This window comes from Macrobrachium rosenbergii, chromosome 55 (genome assembly GCF_040412425.1).
Source record: "Macrobrachium rosenbergii isolate ZJJX-2024 chromosome 55, ASM4041242v1, whole genome shotgun sequence".
NCBI lineage: Eukaryota > Metazoa > Arthropoda > Malacostraca > Decapoda > Palaemonidae > Macrobrachium > Macrobrachium rosenbergii.
In genome coordinates, this window is record NC_089795.1 from 68,477,624 (window position 1) to 68,497,662 (window position 20,039).

The 20,039-nt window shown below is 37.6% G+C and overlaps 1 protein-coding gene and 1 long non-coding RNA gene across 16 annotated transcripts in view; one reads left to right on the forward strand and one right to left on the reverse strand.

Moving 5' to 3' along the window:
• Positions 1-20,039, forward strand: part of LOC136835379 (uncharacterized) — a 638,801-nt gene that overhangs the window by 586,599 nt on the left and 32,163 nt on the right. The window lies entirely within an intron of this gene.
• Positions 1-20,039, reverse strand: part of LOC136835378 (GAS2-like protein 3) — a 475,281-nt gene that overhangs the window by 238,051 nt on the left and 217,191 nt on the right. For all 15 annotated transcript variants that reach the window (XM_067098845.1, XM_067098848.1, XM_067098843.1 and 12 more), the window contains exons 2-3: positions 15,800-17,830; positions 13,794-13,948 (exon numbers count right to left, since the gene is read on the reverse strand). In XM_067098845.1, coding sequence (XP_066954946.1) covers positions 13,794-13,948; positions 15,800-17,007 — 1,363 coding nt within the window. In that variant the 5' untranslated portion in view covers positions 17,008-17,830. The remainder of the gene's footprint in view (positions 1-13,793; positions 13,949-15,799; positions 17,831-20,039) is intronic.

The following is a 20,039-nucleotide window of genomic DNA, read 5'->3' on the forward strand; positions in this document are numbered from 1 at the left end:
TTACTGGAGGGAGTGTGAGACCTTTATCTGAGTTCACTGTTCAGGACGGTAGAGATCAGTGGGATTTTGTTGTATTTTCTCGTTTTAAGTTCTCTTATTTTTTTAATACCTTATCTTGGACGTTCTTACAAGAAAAGGGAATACGTTAGCAATGCAAAACTCTATGACACGCTGACATTCATATTTTATTATTGCTACCTGAGGGTACTTTGCTTTCATTTTTAATCGTTAAACAAATCTATCTACTAAAAAAAATTTCAAAAAGCGGTTGCTTGTCTCCTTAGCATTTGTTGTCCAGAAATATTTTTTGTTTTATGAACTGGAATCTCTCTCTCTCTCTCTCTCTCTCTCTCTCTCTCTCTCTCTCTCTCTCTCTCTCTCTCTCTTAAAGAACATCATCCAAGAGGAAGTGCCGAAATGACCCACTCTAGGTAAGGCAGCTCGTTATATTGGCTAGCCATGTAATACTGCTTTCATGTTGTTTTACAACATGCTTCAAGATGCTTCTAAGTATCCCTGTTGCCGTTGCTGTTTCTGGAAGCACTTGTACTTGATGCTTGGCTGCTTCTAGATGAACCTAATAACTGTTTTGGTTCAAATGTGAGAGATGCTTTCAGATCGCTTCGCATTGAAAGTATTTTAAACATTCCTTACTTTATCTCTTGGAAAGAACATCGAACCGCTAGTCGCAAAGTTTTATATATTTCTATTTAAGATATTTGCCGTGATAGGTTTATCTTTGCAGATATTTGCGGAGTTAAAAATAACATGTTTTTTTAGGTTTTTTGTTTTAATTTAGGAAAGTGTAGAGTATGTCTTAAAGAAACTCCAAAAGAAGAAAAACCACGACGCGAACGTCTCAGGATTTTTAAAGCGTTAAACTTTCTGCACTAAGATAAACCAAAGCCTTCGTGCCGTTCGTAGGAGGACCATTATGAACTGCTCAGAGAAATTAGCTGCCTGCCACCAGCCTCAAAATTTGGCCATTTTATGACAACTTAAGTGCAAAGAAGAGAAACAGAGTTTTAGGACTGAAGGAAGATGAGGTTATTAAGGCATAAATGCATATGCATAGGAGAGAGAGAGAGAGAGAGAGAGAGAGAGAGAGAGAGAGAGAGAGAGAGAGAGAGAGAGAGAGAGATTTATTCACAGTCTGAGTAAAGGAAGTGTTCAAGCATAAATAAAAAATTGTGGTAAATGAAGTTTTGGAAACGAAATATTCATTGTATGAAACTGTGGCAGTGGAGTATATCCAGGGAAATAAAATTTGATTGTAAATAAGAAACAAAAACGATGCCGGAAGAGTTCTGTTTGCCGTGAGGCGACTGGACGCGGTAGGGATGGTGGAGGGAACTCCTCGTCTCTTTCAGAATGGAGTGGGGCAGAAGGGAAGTGGAGCTGATAAAGAATCTCATATAAGTAGGGATGAGGAGGAAGAGATGAGGGAAATGGAGGGAGTCGAGGAAGCGAGAGAGGAAGTGGCACTTAAGCTAAAAGTTTTTGCAATTACTTTCTTCTTATGTCTTACTTGCATTTTCTTATTTTTGTATATATATATACCATCTCTCTCTCTCTCTCTCTCTCTCTCTCTCTCTCTCTCTCTCTCTCAAAAAAAAAAAAAAAAAAAAAAAAAAGTGGGTGGGTGTGCGTATAAATGCCCGTGAAAAAAAATTACTGTATTTTTCATTATTTATATAGTTGTTAAATAACACTAGTTTACTTCTGTGTATACTGTGCTACACTCGCTGTGTGTATGAGTGTGTGTGTGTGTGTGTGTGTATATATATATATATATATATATATATATATATATATATATATATATATATATATATATATATATATATATACTGTATATACACATTATATATATGTATATAATATATATACTGTGTATGTTTGTAAATAGAAATATATACCAATCTTCAACCCTAGCTGCAGCCTTAGTTTAACTATAATTTGGTGAATGTCACGGTGAAGCAAATGAAGTTTTCAGTAAGTAATTCGGTCTGTTAATTGCTTAAAATTACTATCTTTTAATTATTTAATATAGTTCATCAGGTACACATCCATCCATGCCGTTTTAGGAGGGCTTGGACATCTTTATGAGAATATCTGCTCTGTCCTTGGGGCCCATCTTTTGACTCAGCTAAGCACCAGCTCTTTTCATTTTCTTCTTCTTCATCATTATTCCTTCCTGTTTATTTTGCTTCCTGTTATCTTCAAACATTGTTCCTGGTTTAATTCCATGGGTTTTCTCTTAATTGCACCTTTAATCCTTTGACCTCATTTAATTTACATTCCTGTAGCTCTTTTCCTCTCTCAACTTTTATTATTTGAAGCTTGACGACTGAAAAGGGTTTTAGTATATTGATATCTCAAGGGAAAGAATTCTTTGATACAGGACAATGGGTTCCAGGGGTGGGCTGGTCAGTGAATAGGATTCATGGCAATTTATTCGGGTTGCCTGCCAGGATGATTAGAATTGGATTATTGCAGACATGCCATTTTGGCAATATATTCAAGCAGGCTTAGCCTTCACTTGTGCCACCATTATCTTGTCAATATCAAACTTTCGGGGTAGGGTAGGGAGTAGGCATTTGGTTATCAGCTTTTACTGGTATCATTGGTTGGGGGAATGAACTCCATGAAAGACTGGTGGTTTTTTAGGATCTTCAAATAGTCGTTTCCCATATGCATAGCATCCTGAAGTAATCTTGACACAGTTGACGACCCACGTTATCATGGCAAAAGAAAAAGCCAAAACATACCTTTATATATCTCCTTTTCAGTATATTTCCTGTTTGGACTAAATAGGAAGTATGCTGAAATGATAAGCAAAAAACTCAACGAAGATACAAGCTTTGCCAGGAGTCTTTGAGCCGGGTGAAATGTGGAGGGTGTTAATAATGAAGGCAGCAATAAATTTCAAGTACACAGACATTTTGTCTGGTATTTAGGCAGAACACCAATAAATGTCATTATTAGGTAGAGGTTATTTAGTAATATAGGTACAGACATCGACTGAAAGTAGACTGAAAGGAATGAAAGCAGTTGGAGATAACAAAGACAGTTGTACTCCTCAAAACAACCACCAGCTATGGCAGAACTATTATTTCTTAAAAGAACTTATGACTCTCTTGGATGAAAAATTAATACAAGAATTTCGGGACCAAAATGCAATCAGAGTTAAGAGAACACTAAAAAAGGCAAAAGGAATAATCTTTCCATAGCTACTGCTTATGTTATCATCCGATATAATGAAGATCCCAGAAACATCAGCAGCTCAGCAAAGGATCAAATAATACCAATTATTCCATCCCTTTTGCCTTGCTTTTTTTTTTTTTGTCAAACATAAGAAAATGTAAGTATGTAATGACAAACAAAAGCAGAAGGTGAGCCAGAATTATGCCCTGACTGTGGGTTGGAGTCGCATGGCATATGGAATAATGCTCCTAAAAATGCACATATTGTAGAAGACATATTGCCCCAGACAAGAAATGTGGTAGATATGGTAATCAGACTAATATATCAGGTTTCTCGAGATGAGAAAAAAATCCTAACAACTTGGAACACAGCAGTCTTCATCTATGCCTGTAATTAGGAAAGAAGGCCTAATGGCAGCTTCCAGGGAAGAGCCTGACTGGCAGGAACTGGAAGATGCTGGATATTACCAAGTTGGCTCTCACGTAGGGGCATTATAAAATGCCTCGAAAATACGAAACTTTCTGTGCTGCCTTAGAATTAGTCACACTCAATGTGGCACCTAAGGTTTTTAATAGCTGGGCATCACAAGACATTTTGGGGTATTTGGACCTCTTGACTATGCAGCACTTGCAGGTCGTGTGTTCCAATTTTTATCAGTCATTTTCAGTCATTTTTTATCTTAGGATTTTTTTATGATTTTATTTTGATTCTTTAGCTATTAGAAAATTTTAATTTAATTTAATTTATATGGCTAGTATGAAATGTTATTTTTTTTTTAATGTAACGAATGTGCAGGCCAACCTCTTATCTTCCATTGGTGTCTAAGGTAGCTGAAATTTATCTTTTAAGATCTCATAAAAGTACCTTGAATCTAGGCGCTTCCTTCTTCGTAGTCAGCATTCTTACAAGAATCAGTTAAGTAATGCCTGAGATACCATTCTGAATTAACAACTTATGTCCAAGAGTGCCCTGACTGTGGACAAGATAGCAAACTATCTTTTTAGAAGTTTTTCCAGTTGACGCAGTTATTTTGAGTGAACCTAGACTTAGTAGCTCTTGTATTCTATAGAGTAGTATTCTGAGGCCTTTGTTGATTTTACTATTTACTACTGACCTGATAGTTGGTCTTGAAAATAGATAGTACTGTGTATATATGGTGCAGTAAGTGTTAGTTATTAAATGTGTGCAAAAATGAAGTGAAGTAACAGCTAACCTTGGAAGATGATTAGAAATATTCAATTAGTAATACAATTAGTGCGGGATGAGGCCAAAACTTAAGAGCTTCTGCCGTGCTCGCAAAGAAATTCACTCACTGTCCACGTGCCTAGCGATTCCAAACACTTGGTGATTTTTTTTAGAACTTAAAAGCATCCAATTCATTGTTGCAAGAACTATGTATTGTTCATAAGGCTTTCTATATTTACAAAAAAAAAAAAAATATATTGTTAATATCCCATGCCTCAGTCTATTAGTTTTACATTCGTGGAATGCTGTGCATGCACGTTAGCTTATCACATTACTCCTTTACGTCAGACTATTATTTCTTCTCCACACATTTTCTCATTTCTTATCAATTTCTTCTTTTCCCTTTTGTCCTCTTGTATGTACGTTCAGTGGTTCACCCTTTTTCTCACTTCATTATTCCCAATTCTCATTTTTCCCCCCTCCTTCATCCTATTAGCATTGCTTGCTTTTCATGTTAGCTTTTACTGAGTTTGCCATTATGTGCTTCCTCAGTTTTATTATTCTGCGTACCTTTTCTTCCAGATCCTCTCTCTGTTCTTTCCTCCTGCCGATCCTCCGTCTTTCCTCAATCCTTTCATCTACATCGGTCCCATTTTGTCCTCCGGAATGGATCAAAGAGGAGACGAATCGAAAGGAATTTCACTTGACAAAGGAGGCATAAAGTGTCTTTTAATCAGTCCTTAACCTGCTTCGCTCTCCGCAACGAACGAAAAAAATATGTGACAGTATGAATGAAGGGAAGACTAGATAAAAGGATGATACAGGGAAACAGTAGTATCAAAAACTATAAATACTGCTACAATAATAGTATGAAACGCAATTTTATAAAAGGCTTTAATTTATTTACCAAATGCATTATATGTCCGTCTTATCGTTTCCTGAATTTAAACCATGAAAACTGAATTCCTTATTCTTTAGTATAATTTCACAGAAACCGCTATTCCATTGAAACCAAGTTTCAATGATTTTTGCAGTGTATTTTCTTGGCTGGCAACAAGCATTATATTAAATGCGGCCTTCAAATACTTCTTCTTGAAATATCATTAAAAGGCCAGTCAGGAAACTTGTTCTTGCTTGATACTATTAAACTGAATAGCCTTCTGGTAAGCCACCTACCTCGAAAGTGAAGTGTAGCCAAATGTGTCTTGTTAAAAGCATAATCACCCACAGCTTGCCACTGCAGTGTTTCAAGATAGTGAATAGTTAGTATATTTTGGTTGCACTATTTCAATAGAGAACATATAATACTTTTTGTGATGTCTAAAATTTAGGCATTCGGTTATCAGACGCACTCTGACGAGAAACCGCTAATCGTACTGACAGAGGTCTTGTATTTACAAGGAGAGTATTTTCAACCAATACTAAGCTCTTCATCTTCTTCAGTTTGCTATGCACCTGTTTTACATCAGAACCAAATTTTAAATATATCATCATAAAATGTACAATATAAAAGTTATTAGGCAAAATTTCTATTTCCCCGTAACGCCTCTTGGAATTAGATCAAAAATGTAGATTTTAGCAACCATACTCTCTTCAAACTTGCAGTACAGTTCTCAGAGTCATCGAAATTGTCTCTTGGATTACACAAACCATAAGAAACAATAGTAATATCTGCAGCAAATATTTAATGTACTTTATATGGAAATCATAGAAGAGGGCGAAGAGACATTCCACCTCCTGTAATTTTTCTTTGAATGAATGATTTTACATGAGGACACGACAATCTAGTCCACCTTCCATGCATTTCCTTCACATTTTTTTCTGCCGTTATATTCTCACTTACGAGTAAGATGGGAGAGGTATGCAGTGCTGACACATGGGGTTCTCCGTATGCCATTGCGGTCCAGAAAATTAAAAGTATAAAAAAGAATCTCCTAATAGCTGAGTCTGCAGCAGAGAGGGAGAAGGATATTAAAGAAATAAGAATGACGTAGTTGAGGTTATGGGAGGAATCCAAGTTACCGAGGGCAGATTTACTGGCAAGAAAATAGTAGTGACTTTCTCTCTCTCTCTCTCTCTCTCTCTCTCTCTCTCTCTCTCTCTCTCTCAATAACGTAGAGAGAGAGAGAGAGGAAAAGGGGGGGGGTGACGATGCGTTTCGTAAGATTGGTAATGTTAAAAAAGTTACTGTAAAAATGCATTAATTCCATGAGATTTTATTTTTTATAAGTCTGGCGTCAATCAGAGGTGAACTAGAGTTGATGATAAACATTGCAGTGGAGATCGAGAGGATTAGAAATAATTGCCCAATACCGATTCGTAGTGGCTGCGGATAGAATGTTGTTTCATAAATATTCAGACTCTGGGAATTAAGGCATAATTAGATTATATGATGTCGCGTTAGTTCAGACCAACATTGCGAAATGCGTATAGGTTGTGCTGTCAGTGCACCTCATGCGGTGCACTGTAGGCATTACTTAAGGTTCTTTGCAACATGCCTTTGGACCTAGCTGCAACCCCTTTCGTTCCTTTTACTGTACCTCCTTTCATATTCTCTTCCATCTTACTTTCTACCCTCTCCTAACAATTGATTCATAGTGTAACTCCGAGGTTTTCCTCCTGCTACACCTTTCAAACTTTTATTGTCAGTTTCCGTTTCAGCGCTGAATCACCTCATAGGTCCAAGTGCTTGGCCTTTGGCTTAAATTCTATATTCAATTCAGTTCAATTCAATTCAATAGGCACGAAATAGGAAAGAGGATCATATGATACAAAAAGCATTACAGGCCAAAGGTCAATGACGTTAGTTCAGATGCGAGTGAGTTGTTACGAGTTTTAGACATTCAGGTGGTAATAGGAAATATTCTCGAATTCTTCGAGAGGAAAATTATGAATGTTGTGAATAGTTTTGTAGCCAGGAGTTATGGAACAGTTTAACCCTTTCGCTGAAAATACACAGTTTTACCTACCATTAAGCAATGAGGAATGTACAGATGGGAAATTGAGTAATATTAGGAAATGAATGGAAATGAAACGGTTGAAATTAAATAAAGATTGAATGTTTGATTGTGGGTAAAAAGGTGATCTTAGGTGGCTGGGGAGCTTTGGAGCCTCGGCATCCGAGGCACAAGAATTAATGTGTCGAATTCTGTAAAAGATTTAGGAGTGTTACTAGATTCACCTGCTTTTGAGTGATCAGATCAATAAAGTGGTGGGATATCACCTGAGAAACATTTCGTTAATAAAGAAATACTCAGGGAGCGTAATATTAAAAGCTTTATTCATAACTATGTCGCTGAAGGGGTAGATTATTGTTGTTCCATCTAATGTGGCCTACTGAGTTACCAGCTGAAGGAAATTCAATTTATTACAAATAGAGCTGCAATATTAAATAAGGGTCTACTGCCATACTAGGGAATAACACCGGTATTCGGGGAATTACACTCGTTATCCAAAAAGCATAAATTCTGTACAAGTTGTCATGTCGTTTCATGCGATAAAGACATAAAGGGAAGATGTAAAAGACTTGACTTTCAACCGAGAACAGTTATGACACTGAGGCAGAGTACCGTGGTAAAGTTTAAGTATACCTTAGGTTAACCAGACCACTGAGCTGATTGACAGCTCTCCTAGGGCTGGCCCGAAGGATTAGACTTATTTTACGTGGCTAAGAACCATTTGGTTACCTAGCAACGGGACCTACAGCTTATTGTGGAATCCGAACCACATTATAGCGAGAAATGAATTTCTATCACCAGAAATAAATTCCTCTAATTCTTCACTGACCGGCCGGAGAATCGAACGCGGGCCTAGGAGAGTGCTAGAGAGTGCTAGGCGAGTACGATATCGACCCACCCAATGAAGAGCTTGAGAGTACCGTATTGTATAGGATGAAGGAGCCAGATGCGACTTAGAGATGGGCTTGAAACCTCTGGAAAATCGGCCCCATTTTAGCTCAGTAAATTACCACGAGTAGTTAATTCCAGTGACAGTAAGTTAATATTCAAGAAAAGATTAAAAACATTGTTAAGTAGTGACACTACACTAACGAAAACGGCATTAGTGATATTAGAAATTGTTATAGTCTGAAAACTCAGCTGTATTATTTGATGGTAAAATTCTTTCCCGCACCTCTCACTATTCAGCTTTGATATTGCAAACTAATAATGTAAAATATGAAGCTTCAGATAAAAATTTCACTGTAGTGGAATAAGTCGCACAAGCTCTCTCTCTCTCTCTCTCTCTCTCTCTCTCTCTCTCTCTCTCTCTCTCTCTCTCTCTCTCTCTCTCTCTCTCTTTCCATAAAAGATGAGTCAGGAGAATTCGGGATCCCGGGGGAGGAGGGGAACTCCGGAGGGCCAACTGGAAATTCCTGGCATTAAATGCAATTCTTCCGTCCTCCATCTTTGGCATTCATTCATCTTGCTCTTTTATAGATTTTGCTCCTATTGTTGGCGGGAGACAGCTCCCCAACACTCTTCTTGGATCGTAATGCTGAGGATTTGGGCGAGAAGATCGTTACTTCAAAATGGGTCAGTGCACTAGATCTTTTGGGGGATCATTAAAGTATTTGTGTTATTCATGAGGCTGTCTGAATTTATTTTACGTTCACTACCGGTAAAGGTGAGAAACTGTGAAGATTCACACTTCCAGTCTAATTTTTAAAAGCTTCACTGATAAAGGCCAATCAGTAAAAGAAAACTCAAAATATTGCTGAGAAAGACTACAAGGAAGTGACTCAATGTTATTATACCGGTGCAGTAAAAAAAATTTTAACTGTAAAACTCGACTTTTTTAATAGCTCTGAATAAGACAAAACACCAGATCGATCTTGGGAATACAGTTAATATATTTGAAATTATTCGTTATAATTATGATCCAGCTATCTTTTCTGACTTTAAATAATGACTGTTTATGAATGCAATGATATGATCTGTTGTAGGAGTTGTTAAGAATACTCAATTACACTTGTGCTCAATTACACTTTTGAGACCTTCCAAGCTTTGAAATACAAATAATTCGAACCATCAGTGTCGGCTTAAGGTAGAATATTGTTTTTCTTACTTTGTGCCCACACTACTTTAAAACGTTATAAACACGCGTTGGCAACTCAACTGATATATGACAAACAGGTTGAAAATAAGTCAGTGACCACCGTAAGTGGAGAACGAATCTTTGGTAAATGGTGGATTGGCATATGAAGCATTGGTTTGAACCACCAGTAAGTCATTGACTTGTTTTCACCATGTTTGTGATGTGTGTGCAGTAAGCTGCTGATGTGTGTTTATGGCATATTTTAATTTAGTGTGGACGCACCTTTAAACTTTCGAACTTTACAACACACTTCATCTACAGTAGACCTTAAGTTGAAAAGTTATTATTAGATTTTTTACCGTTGGAAAAAAATACTGCATGGCTAAGCAAAGATTTTAGTGAAGGAAAAATAATGCATTCTAATGTAATGGTTGAGAATGGAGTAGGATGATGAATGTGGAGTATTACATCGTTGAACAATCAAACTGGAATAATGCTTTTCTTATTGGGGTTGCCTTACGTATTGTGGAAATATAAATCACCAATCAAATAGATTTCACACAACTGTACTATGCAATGCACACACACACACACACACACACATATATATATATATATATATATATATATATATATATATATATATATATATATATATATATATATATATATATATATATATATATATATATTTATATATATATATATACATATACATATATATATATATATATATGTATTTATATATACATATATATATAAATACTTGAGTATAAATACATGAGAGAGAGAGAGAGAGAGAGAGAGAGAGACCCATTAATAATAATTCACAGAAAGTTTCCAGAACCAAGAAATATATTGGGCATTAGTGTCTCATTCCCAATAAGATTGAAAATAGAATTCTATTTGCCGTACTTCTTATAGTCCTTTTGGTAGTAAATAGTCTGATATGAGAACCACACGCCCTTTTTTCTCAGTGAAGCCGTTGAAATAACATCAGTAAAATATCTTGTATGTATATATATATATATATATATATATATATATATATATATATATATATATATATATTATATGTATATGTATATGTATATATATATATATATATATATATATATGTGTATATAAAATATATATATATATATATATATATATATATACATATACATATATTTATTTATATATATATATATATATATATATATATATATATATATATATATATATATATATATATATATATATATATATATACAGTATATATCGTATTCTTTCGCTGCATCTTTTCCCACTTCTATGTGGAGTCGATGTTTCTGACAGCGTTCCTCCACCTGGCTCGGTCAGACACATCGTCCTCTGACAGCTGTTTGTCTCTCAGGTCTTTTCTAACTACTGTACATCCATCCACCTTCGGTCTTCCTCTTGCTCTCCCAACCAGGCACCTCCATCTGCACCACTCTCCTCCCTACATATGTCTCATCCCTTCTCATCACATGGCCATACCACTGCAGTCTTCTTTCCTGGGCCTTCTTTGATAGTTCTACGACTTTCCCAGATTTTCATGGTGTGAGAAATTAGCTTTATTCCTCTGTAATTTGCACAATCTTGGATGTCACCCTTCTCTTTATAGATAGGCACAATAAAAGTTTCTCTCCATTCTTTTGGTATCTTTTCTTGACTGTATATTTTCTTTTCTAGGTCCCACAGCATGTCTGTCCCTTCTCCCAGGCTTTTACACACCTCTGCAGGAATTTCATCAGGTCCTATTGCCTTACCATTTTTCATCTTCTTTAGAGCCTTCTTTACTTCCTTCCCGCTAATAGTATGTGTCATACCAAGGTTCTGGAATCCATCTTCAAAGATTTTTCTAGGATTTTCTTCATTTACCAGATGTTCATAATATTCTTTCCATCTCATCTTTATCTTATCCTTGTCGCATAAAACCATTCCATTCCCATCCTTAACCTGTTGTATATGGGAGCAGTCTTTGGTGTTCTTGTCCCTCGACTTTGTAATTCTGTGAGTCTTTCTCTCCCCCTCAGGTGTTTCCAGCTCTTCGTACATGTCATCTAATGCTCTTGCCTTTTCTTGTGCAACTGCCTTCTTTACTTGTTTCTTATGTCTTTGGTACCTCTCCTTTTCCTCTTGCTGTCCATACTTTTCCCAGACCTTTTTTGCATCTTTTTTGGCTTTCACTTCATTCCACCACCAGGTTTCCTTATCGTCAGGTTTCTTTCCAGATGTCCTTCCAACACCTCTCCACCCACACTTTTTATCACCATACTGTTGTGATTCCACCATTCTTGCACTCCCTCTAGCAATCTAACTTCCCCCAATACTCTCTCCTTAAATTCCTGCCTCACTTCCTCCTCTTGTGTCAGCTTCCACCACTTGATTGTTGATGGGACACACGCAGGCCTACCTTTTACCGTTCTTTGTTCCCAAGTCCATCACCACCACTCTGTGCTGTGCTGCCACACACTCTCCATTTAAAGTTTTACAATTTCTCACCTCTGTCAGATGTGATCTTCTGCACAAGAAGTCGATTTGACTTTCTCTTGCTCCACACTTGCATGTCGTGTACTGATTTCCTCTCTTTTCAAACCAGGTGTTGATTATGTATGTATATATATATATATATATATATATATATATATATATATATATATATATATATATATATATATATATATATATATATATATATATAGATATATATATATATATATATATATATATATATATATATATATATATATATATATATATATATATATTATATACATATATGTGATATTTTATTTGTATTATTAAAACGGCGCCATTGACAACAGAGGGTGTGTGGTTCTCATATCAGACTATTTACTACCAAAAGTACTGTATAAAGTACGGCTACTTGAATCCTGTTTTCAATTTTACGGGGAGTGAGACACTAATGCCTAATATATTTCTTGGTTGTGGAAACTTTTCTTTGGGAATTATCATTAATGGGTGTCTCTCTCTCTCTCTCTCTCTCTCTCTCTCTCTCTCTCTCTCTCTCTCTCTCTCTCTCTCTCTCTCTCTCTACGATTAGGAATTTCGATAGATGACAATTCATTTAGGGTGAAATCAAATCATATTTCGTTTGCGAATGTCAAAGCGAGAGGCGATGAAAACTGGGTTTTCTTTAGTAATTCTGTTCTGGCATCAAAATGAAGAATGGAGATAGCAAGTAGGCTATGCAACCAACTTTCCTTGGTTATCTGAAGTCGTGGTGTAAAAAAAATATGTATATTAAAGGGACCTTAAGGCCTCATTCTAGTAACTACCAGCATACTAATTTCCAGATTACCGAAATTAGAAGCAGCACTCATTCCCAGGATAATCAGGTAATAAGGCTAAATGATTTACAGTACTGTTAAGTCTGGTAATGGAGGGAATGAGTGTGGAAATGAAACCGAAGTGATAACGCTTTAACCAGAGAACCACAGAAGTGAGGTTATTGTGGCTTCTCGACCATGAGAGTTTAAGAATGACAGAAGTCAGATAATCGATTCGTTGTTACTGAGATAAGTAATTATGGATCATTTCAGTCACTTTCTGCACACATTGAAGCCACCTATATAAAACTTCTAAATAGGATATACGATCATATGATTGGTAGGGGAACAATTTTCCAGGCATGTGGCACGATTCTGTTAGTATGTCTTCAGGAAAAGGAAATTAAAACCGAAAGATATAGCAACTATCAAGAGACTTAAGTCCGTATTCCAATAGTCGTTGCTACACTAATTTGTATTATCGGACACACACCAACAGTAATTCGTCATTCTTCTTGCTCGAAAACATCAAGAACTGAGGAACCCTGTCATCTCGTTGCGATGCCTTAGATTTTGTATTGAAAATCATTTGATTGCCCAAACAGAAAGCTTGGAAGACGGAGTTGAATTATCATGGAGAAAAGCAATTGATGTATAAGTACGAGAAGGGTCTACGAGTTAAGTATCATTTCTAAGAGAAAACATTATCGTGATATATATTTTGTAATTCCTCGAGCATATGGCAAACATTATAACAGTGGAAAAAGCGCGCTGCTTGCTGTAATATGATGGCAGTAGATAAACCTCCTCCATACTGAAACAGTCTGTCCATTTAACTTGAAGTCATTTGGAGGCATGTTTCTGATAAAATGGCAACGATAACGAAACACTGACAAGCCCCACGAAGTAATTTTGTAAATACCATCGCCCAATGCGATTTCTCCTGTATATTAAGAATGTGCACACGAGACTCACCATTCTTTCACCTAGCATACCTGTCAGGGAAGAGAGATTTGAGCGGAAGCAAACTGAACTAATGGCGCTTCCATTAAAGTCTAAGCTACTTACCCAGGAGCTTGGAGAGCCAGTCTGCCAAGTCTTCCTTGAGTGGGAGAAGCTGGCGTTCGTGTGCTTCGGCAATCTTGGCGTTCAGGAGGGACATATACTCAGACTCAGTCCTCGGGTACTCGTCGTCCTCTAACTCAAGGCAGAAGGACGGCTCCCTGGGAAAAGTAGTCGTGATGGTGTTAGATGGTGAGGGAATAGTGGGATCTTTCCTGGACAGTGACCCCCAAGGGTTTTCTGGGTTATCCAGGACTAATATTTCTTGGGGGTCATTATCTTTGTGATATTTACAGTCTTGGTTATGTTTTTACGGTAATCCCCAACGGGCTTGTACTAAACACGCCGCAGAGGTGGATTCACACCGGGTTAAAATGCTTAGGGGTCACTATCTAGGAAAGATCCGATTAGTGACTTTAACTTAAATCTACTGTAGGTGACATTATCAGGTCACATGCCACCATTCTGTGAAGTCTTGATTACACATCTGGTAAACATAATTTTCGAACATACCAAATTTAAGGAAATATATACCCTCATCCAAAAACACTCTCATATTCTTGTTACGATTAATTATGCTTTAGTTAGGTATATTTGCTATGAGAAGATTGTAACTGCAGTTCTGGTAGGGTTTCTTGAGAAATTTTCTTTAGTTTATTGTATATTTTGGAAAATAAGACATATTGATGGGTTAACATAACCTTAAATGGTACTTATCTTCACTTTTGATTCTATTTCTTATTTTTTTTTTTTTCAAAAAGGAAAACACATTTAATAAATAATTTGTGGAAAACTTTTAAAAAGTTAGTAATTTTCAAAGCAGCCACATACAAAATACCTGAAAACCTGGATACCAGCGATTTAGAAGATAAAAGCATTAAGAGCATGCTGTTCATGGTTATTTTAAAAGCCTTTTAAGTTTACTTTATTGTCGAATTTGTTGAACTCGGGCAAAATGGAAGGGATGCAGCAGTTAGCCAACGATCATTAAGTAGCTAATGGTCCAATATGAAGAACAAACATAAGCCCATATGGACTAGGCATAAACTAATGCAAGCAATACCATTAAAAATCAACACTTTAAAAAACATTATAACAATAGAACAAAATGGAAATGGCTGGGTAAAAACTCCAGTGCACAAGTAGACACTACAATGGAGTTTCATGGAAATATCAAAAGTGAGGGCTTGACATGAAAGGAGGAAAAACAAGAAGTAGAAACAAAGGAGCCAGAAGGGAGACATTCAAAGGAAACCGAAAAGGCTATAGAGTTCGGGACGTCTGTGAACCTTTCCTTTATAAAATTCTTTCTCCTTGATTTTCTGAGGGAGGGCTGGGGGTGGTGGGGGGGGGGATGGGTAGGTGTTTTAAAGGGGATGATGGAGCAAGATGTTGTCTGGCAGATCTGAAGTTTCCTTTTTCTTTCTGCGCGCGTTTGTCAATTTCTAACCTTCTGTAATTCATACTGTTTACTGTGGCAGAAGTGTGTCTGGCAGGAACGTTTATGATCAACATGAAAAGCCTTATTTTGCTTAACTGTGTTTAAAATAAAGGATATCATGAAAGCATTGTTAGATGACTGTAAGTATCTAAATGGTATGAGAATTTGTTATTTTGAATATTAGAGAAATGGCAGTATGAGGTTATCATTATCATTGATTACGCGGTTGTAATCTTCATTATTGTGTATATACATATATGTAATGATCACCTTATCTCCGTGTGATACTATCATTCTTATTTGGGTAGGGAAGATAAGTTGGAGTAGAATAAAAGAATACTATAATTTTTTGTCTGCCTTTTTGAAAATATTCGTGAAGTATGTTAGGTAAGTCTTTTTGTTCAATTATTGTCTATTCTGCCATATACCGTGTAATGTTTTAAGTTCAGAGATGATAATAATAATAATAATAATAATAATAATAATAATAATAATAATAATAATAATAATAATAATTGGGATAATGGGAACTGAGGATTAAGGAGGGTGTTTGAGTCAGGAAAGGACTTACCTGGACTTACTCCTGGGAGTGCGAGGTGTCCTAGGAGTCCTAGGAGTTGCAACCACCTCTGAAGATGAGCTTGACTGAATGGCAGATTCCAGGCGGTCTGCCGCATCACTCACTCCAGCATCCTCATAGACGCCGCTGCCTTCCATGCCACCTCCGCCATTGACAAGCGTCATGCCCTCCTCCTTATTACCGCCGCTTTTTGTGCCTGAGGTAACCATTTGGTTGTCTTGGCGGTCTCCCGGAGGAGGGTCTTTCGAGGGCCCTCTTCCATGGCCATCTACATTAGATTGCTTACTAGAGTCATGATGGGTACTTGAGTCACTTCCAGGCAAAGGAGGGGCGGAGGTAGTGGGGGTGGTGCGCTTTGGAGGGACAGACGGCCCCTTCCGGGACCCACTTCTGCTGCGGTTGGGAGTTCTAGATGGCTGGTCAAGGACGAAATCGACACTGCCTCTCACGGGAGTTTCATCGTGAGAGCGATTAGGTCTTGACGACTTGGAGGAAGATTTGTCGTAATTTGTTGGTTTGGGTGCTGGTGTCGGTGGCGTGGGTTTGTGACTGTGAGGGGCGGTGCCTGCCGCTGCATGTAAACAACCCACAGGTGTGCGGTCATGAGCACCATAAACACGACGAATGAATGTTCCCGGGGGATGAGAAGGAACGGCGCAGTCCGGCTCAGAACGTCCCACAGGCCCAGGTATTCCTGTAGGGGATCTAGCTGGTGGACCTGGTAGTCCAGTAGGAGAGCGACCCGGTGGGATCGCCACACCGACGGGTGACCTTGCAGGTGTTTGGTTCGGGGTTGTTGCTTGGGAAGTGTCCCGAGAACCACGCGGCTGCGATGGCCACCATCTGCCAGAGTCTGTCATGCTTGACCCAAAAGCTAGTTCCACAGGGGACATGGCGGCTGGATCAAAACTGCCGTTATAGAGGGCTTCCCCTGCTCCATCGGGCATTCCTGCATGAGTGGCAGCATATTCGTAAGTTGTAGGAGCAGTTGGTGTTCTGTAATGTGCCACGGTGAAGAATGGCACTTCATAGTCAGTATCATTTCGACCCTGGTAGGAGGGGGGTTGAGGAGCATCAACTGGGAACGAAGGGGCGTCGTATGACCTCGGAGAAGCGTCAGGAGGCGAAGTAAATCCAGGGGCTGCATCTGCAGCCCTTGGGGATGGCAAGGATTCAGGCGTGCTGCAAAGGGTCGTCATCCTTCACTAGATATCCTCTATTTTCCGTTCTCGTGCATGTGTGCCCAAAGCTCCGGTGTGGCTTTTTCTGTATCAATGGGTATTTTTGTGTCAGCTCCTCATAGGGAGGCTGTTCACCTTTACTATTTGGAGCATCACTGCTTCAGGCATTAGTCAACTGGTTTTTTGTCATATCCATAAAGTGCGTTTGCAGTTACAACGTTTTCATTATCATTTAAGTATTCGCTAAAGAAGATGCTATTGGCTCAAGCTGGTAAAGGCTTGGAATAGCATTTTTATGAAATCTTAATGACTAAGTACTTAGCAAATGTCAAATTCGTTACACAGACTTGTTAATAAATACGGAATAACAAGATTTTGTCTTTTCTAGTTAAATGAGATCTTATGGACGGTAAAATAAGCGATTTCATCTAGCTACATAAAGTAACATCCATTATCAAGAATGATTCAGTAAAGTTCTCTAAGTACCTACACAGTTTATTAATACTTAAACGAAGTTGGATTTCGCTTGTTTTGTCATTTTATTATATTTACATCTCTACAACACACTACGAGTATATTCTAACGCCTCGTACATCTAAAATATACAATTCATAAACGGAAAAAACACTCATAACAGAGCCTGGTTTTATACATGAAAAGTTCACTCTAAAGTTATTATCACTCCTATTGTCTACAATCTATGAAAAAGGATTCTGGGTTAGCTTCTAAATCTCGGCTGGATCACAAAATTCGTAGCCGATGGAGAGTTGTTCTTTATTGCCTATCACAACCTTCGGTAGATTTCCTCACTTTTCAACAATACCACAACCGTCGTAAAGTCCTGAAAATAGAAATTAGCAGAAACTGTAGACGAAAATAGCCTCGGCTCTAAGAAATTCTTCTACACTTAAGCTTAAATATAACAAATAGGCCTAATCAAGTCGACTACTCTCTATAACTGTGCCTAATTACACAAAAAAATTAGAGATCATGGCAATATAGCCTTACATTATCTATCGTAATTCTAAACTCGTTAAGAAAAAGTGTCACTCATTCCTTATAGTTTTATCTAATTCTAAATACCTGTTCTTACCACTACATTAAACTATTCTACGCTGTTTCTTAAAGTTAAATCATTTTGTGTGTTGTCTCAGACGTTTAAGTGGCAATACCTCAGTTTGCTGAGGGAGGGAGGGAGGGAGTTCATGCGTGAATAATTGTGACCAGTTCCTCGAATGCACAAAGATAAAGTATTATCATTTTCAGTTTGCTTGTCTCTCACCCCTTTTAATCTCCATTTAAAACAATTTCGATCACTTATTTAATCCATTTTTCTTTCCCAATTCAATGCTTTTGTCTCAATCATCCGTGTTGCTTAACACGTCTATCATCCATTTCCCTTTTATTTTCGATGGTACACTTGGTTCATCATTTCCGATGACCCACTTCTTCCATAATTTTCGATTAATCCGTCAAGTCACTTCATTTGTCACGTTGATGGCCCATTTCGCTCACTGTTTCCTGTCACCCATTCATCCGCTCAGCCCATTACTTCCTGTCATAAATTTCGACCATCTTATTCTATCGATCAACGTTCACAATTTCAGTCGCAAGTTTATCCATCATTTCTGATCTTCCGATTTCCTTTTATCATTCCGGTCATCTGTGTGTTCAGCATTTTCATTCATTTCGTACTTAAAGTTTCGACCACGCATTTCATCCATTTTGACCACCTATTGAATACATTATTTTCTACGCTTCATGTCGCCCGTTATTTTCGTCCACGCATTTTGTGATCCACAACTCGCCATGGATTGGATTCGAATTGAAGGTCGAATTATCGTAATATGGTTTGCAGTGGCTTAACTTGATGCCTAACTTCAATAGCAGGCGAACTCGACGAGAGGAAGAGGAGGACAAGTCTCTCTCTCTCTCTCTCTCTCTCTCTCTCTCTCTCTCTCTCTCTCTCTCTCTCCAATAACTCCCTAGGGTAATCAGCTTAATGAGGGAATAGACGAAGCCATGTCTGAAATGCTTTTCCTTCTGGACTCCGAAAGATACGAGAAATATTTTGTAGAGGGGGAGAGAGAGATTCCTTAACCGTGGTTTAGGATGGAAGAGAGAGAGAGAGAGAGAGAGAGAGAGAGAGAGAGAGAGAGAATTTCTATACAGCGAATAAACGTAGCATTTGTTTTAAATATCGAGAGAAAATACATGTTAATACCTCATTTTTGTTCGTATTTCAGAGCTTAGCAAAAAATACACACAAAATGGACATATGTTTGCCGGAAAACGGTAAGGTTATTCTTTATCGCTTTTCAATAATGAACTTTCTCTCGCAGTAATTGCTGCCAGGCAGAAAACATGACTAGTTTTGGCGGTGCAAATAAGCTATATCGCCATACTTTTGTATTTATTGTAAATTTACCAATTCGTAATTTCTCAAATATTAGTTGTATAGTATTCGCCATTTATTATTTCCGGTAAAGTCCCTAGCTCGCCATTTTGGTTTCTTGCAGACTTCCCAGTTAGCCAAGATTAGTTTATTTCAATTTCCTGTCTCGATATTTCTTGCAAATGCCCCAAGTGGCCCTTTCTTATTTCTGGCGAGTGCGCCAATACGCCATTTCTTACTCCTTGCGAATTTTCCAATACGCCGTTTCTTATTTTATTGCAAATATCCAAATACTCGTATTTAATTCAATTTAGCCATTTTTATTACGACTGGTGTTTAGGTCTACGTAGCTTCCATAAGGAAATACTTGAGATAATTTGCATGATTTTTTGATAAGTGGGTTTTTGTGTGAAGGATTTTACAGCTGTCCAAATCGTATAAAGTTGTTTTGTCACTGATTGTGCCTAAATTTGAAGGTTTAAGAACAAAGCATCTGTTAATATGCATGAGATTTGATTTCAACTGCCTTCACATTTCTTTTATGATTGAGCATTTTTAGACATAACTGGTAATTCACATGACTTTCATTGTATGACCGCCTTCTCCACGAAGAAAGATATCTTGCCAATCTAAACGAAACACGAATACGTCTTTA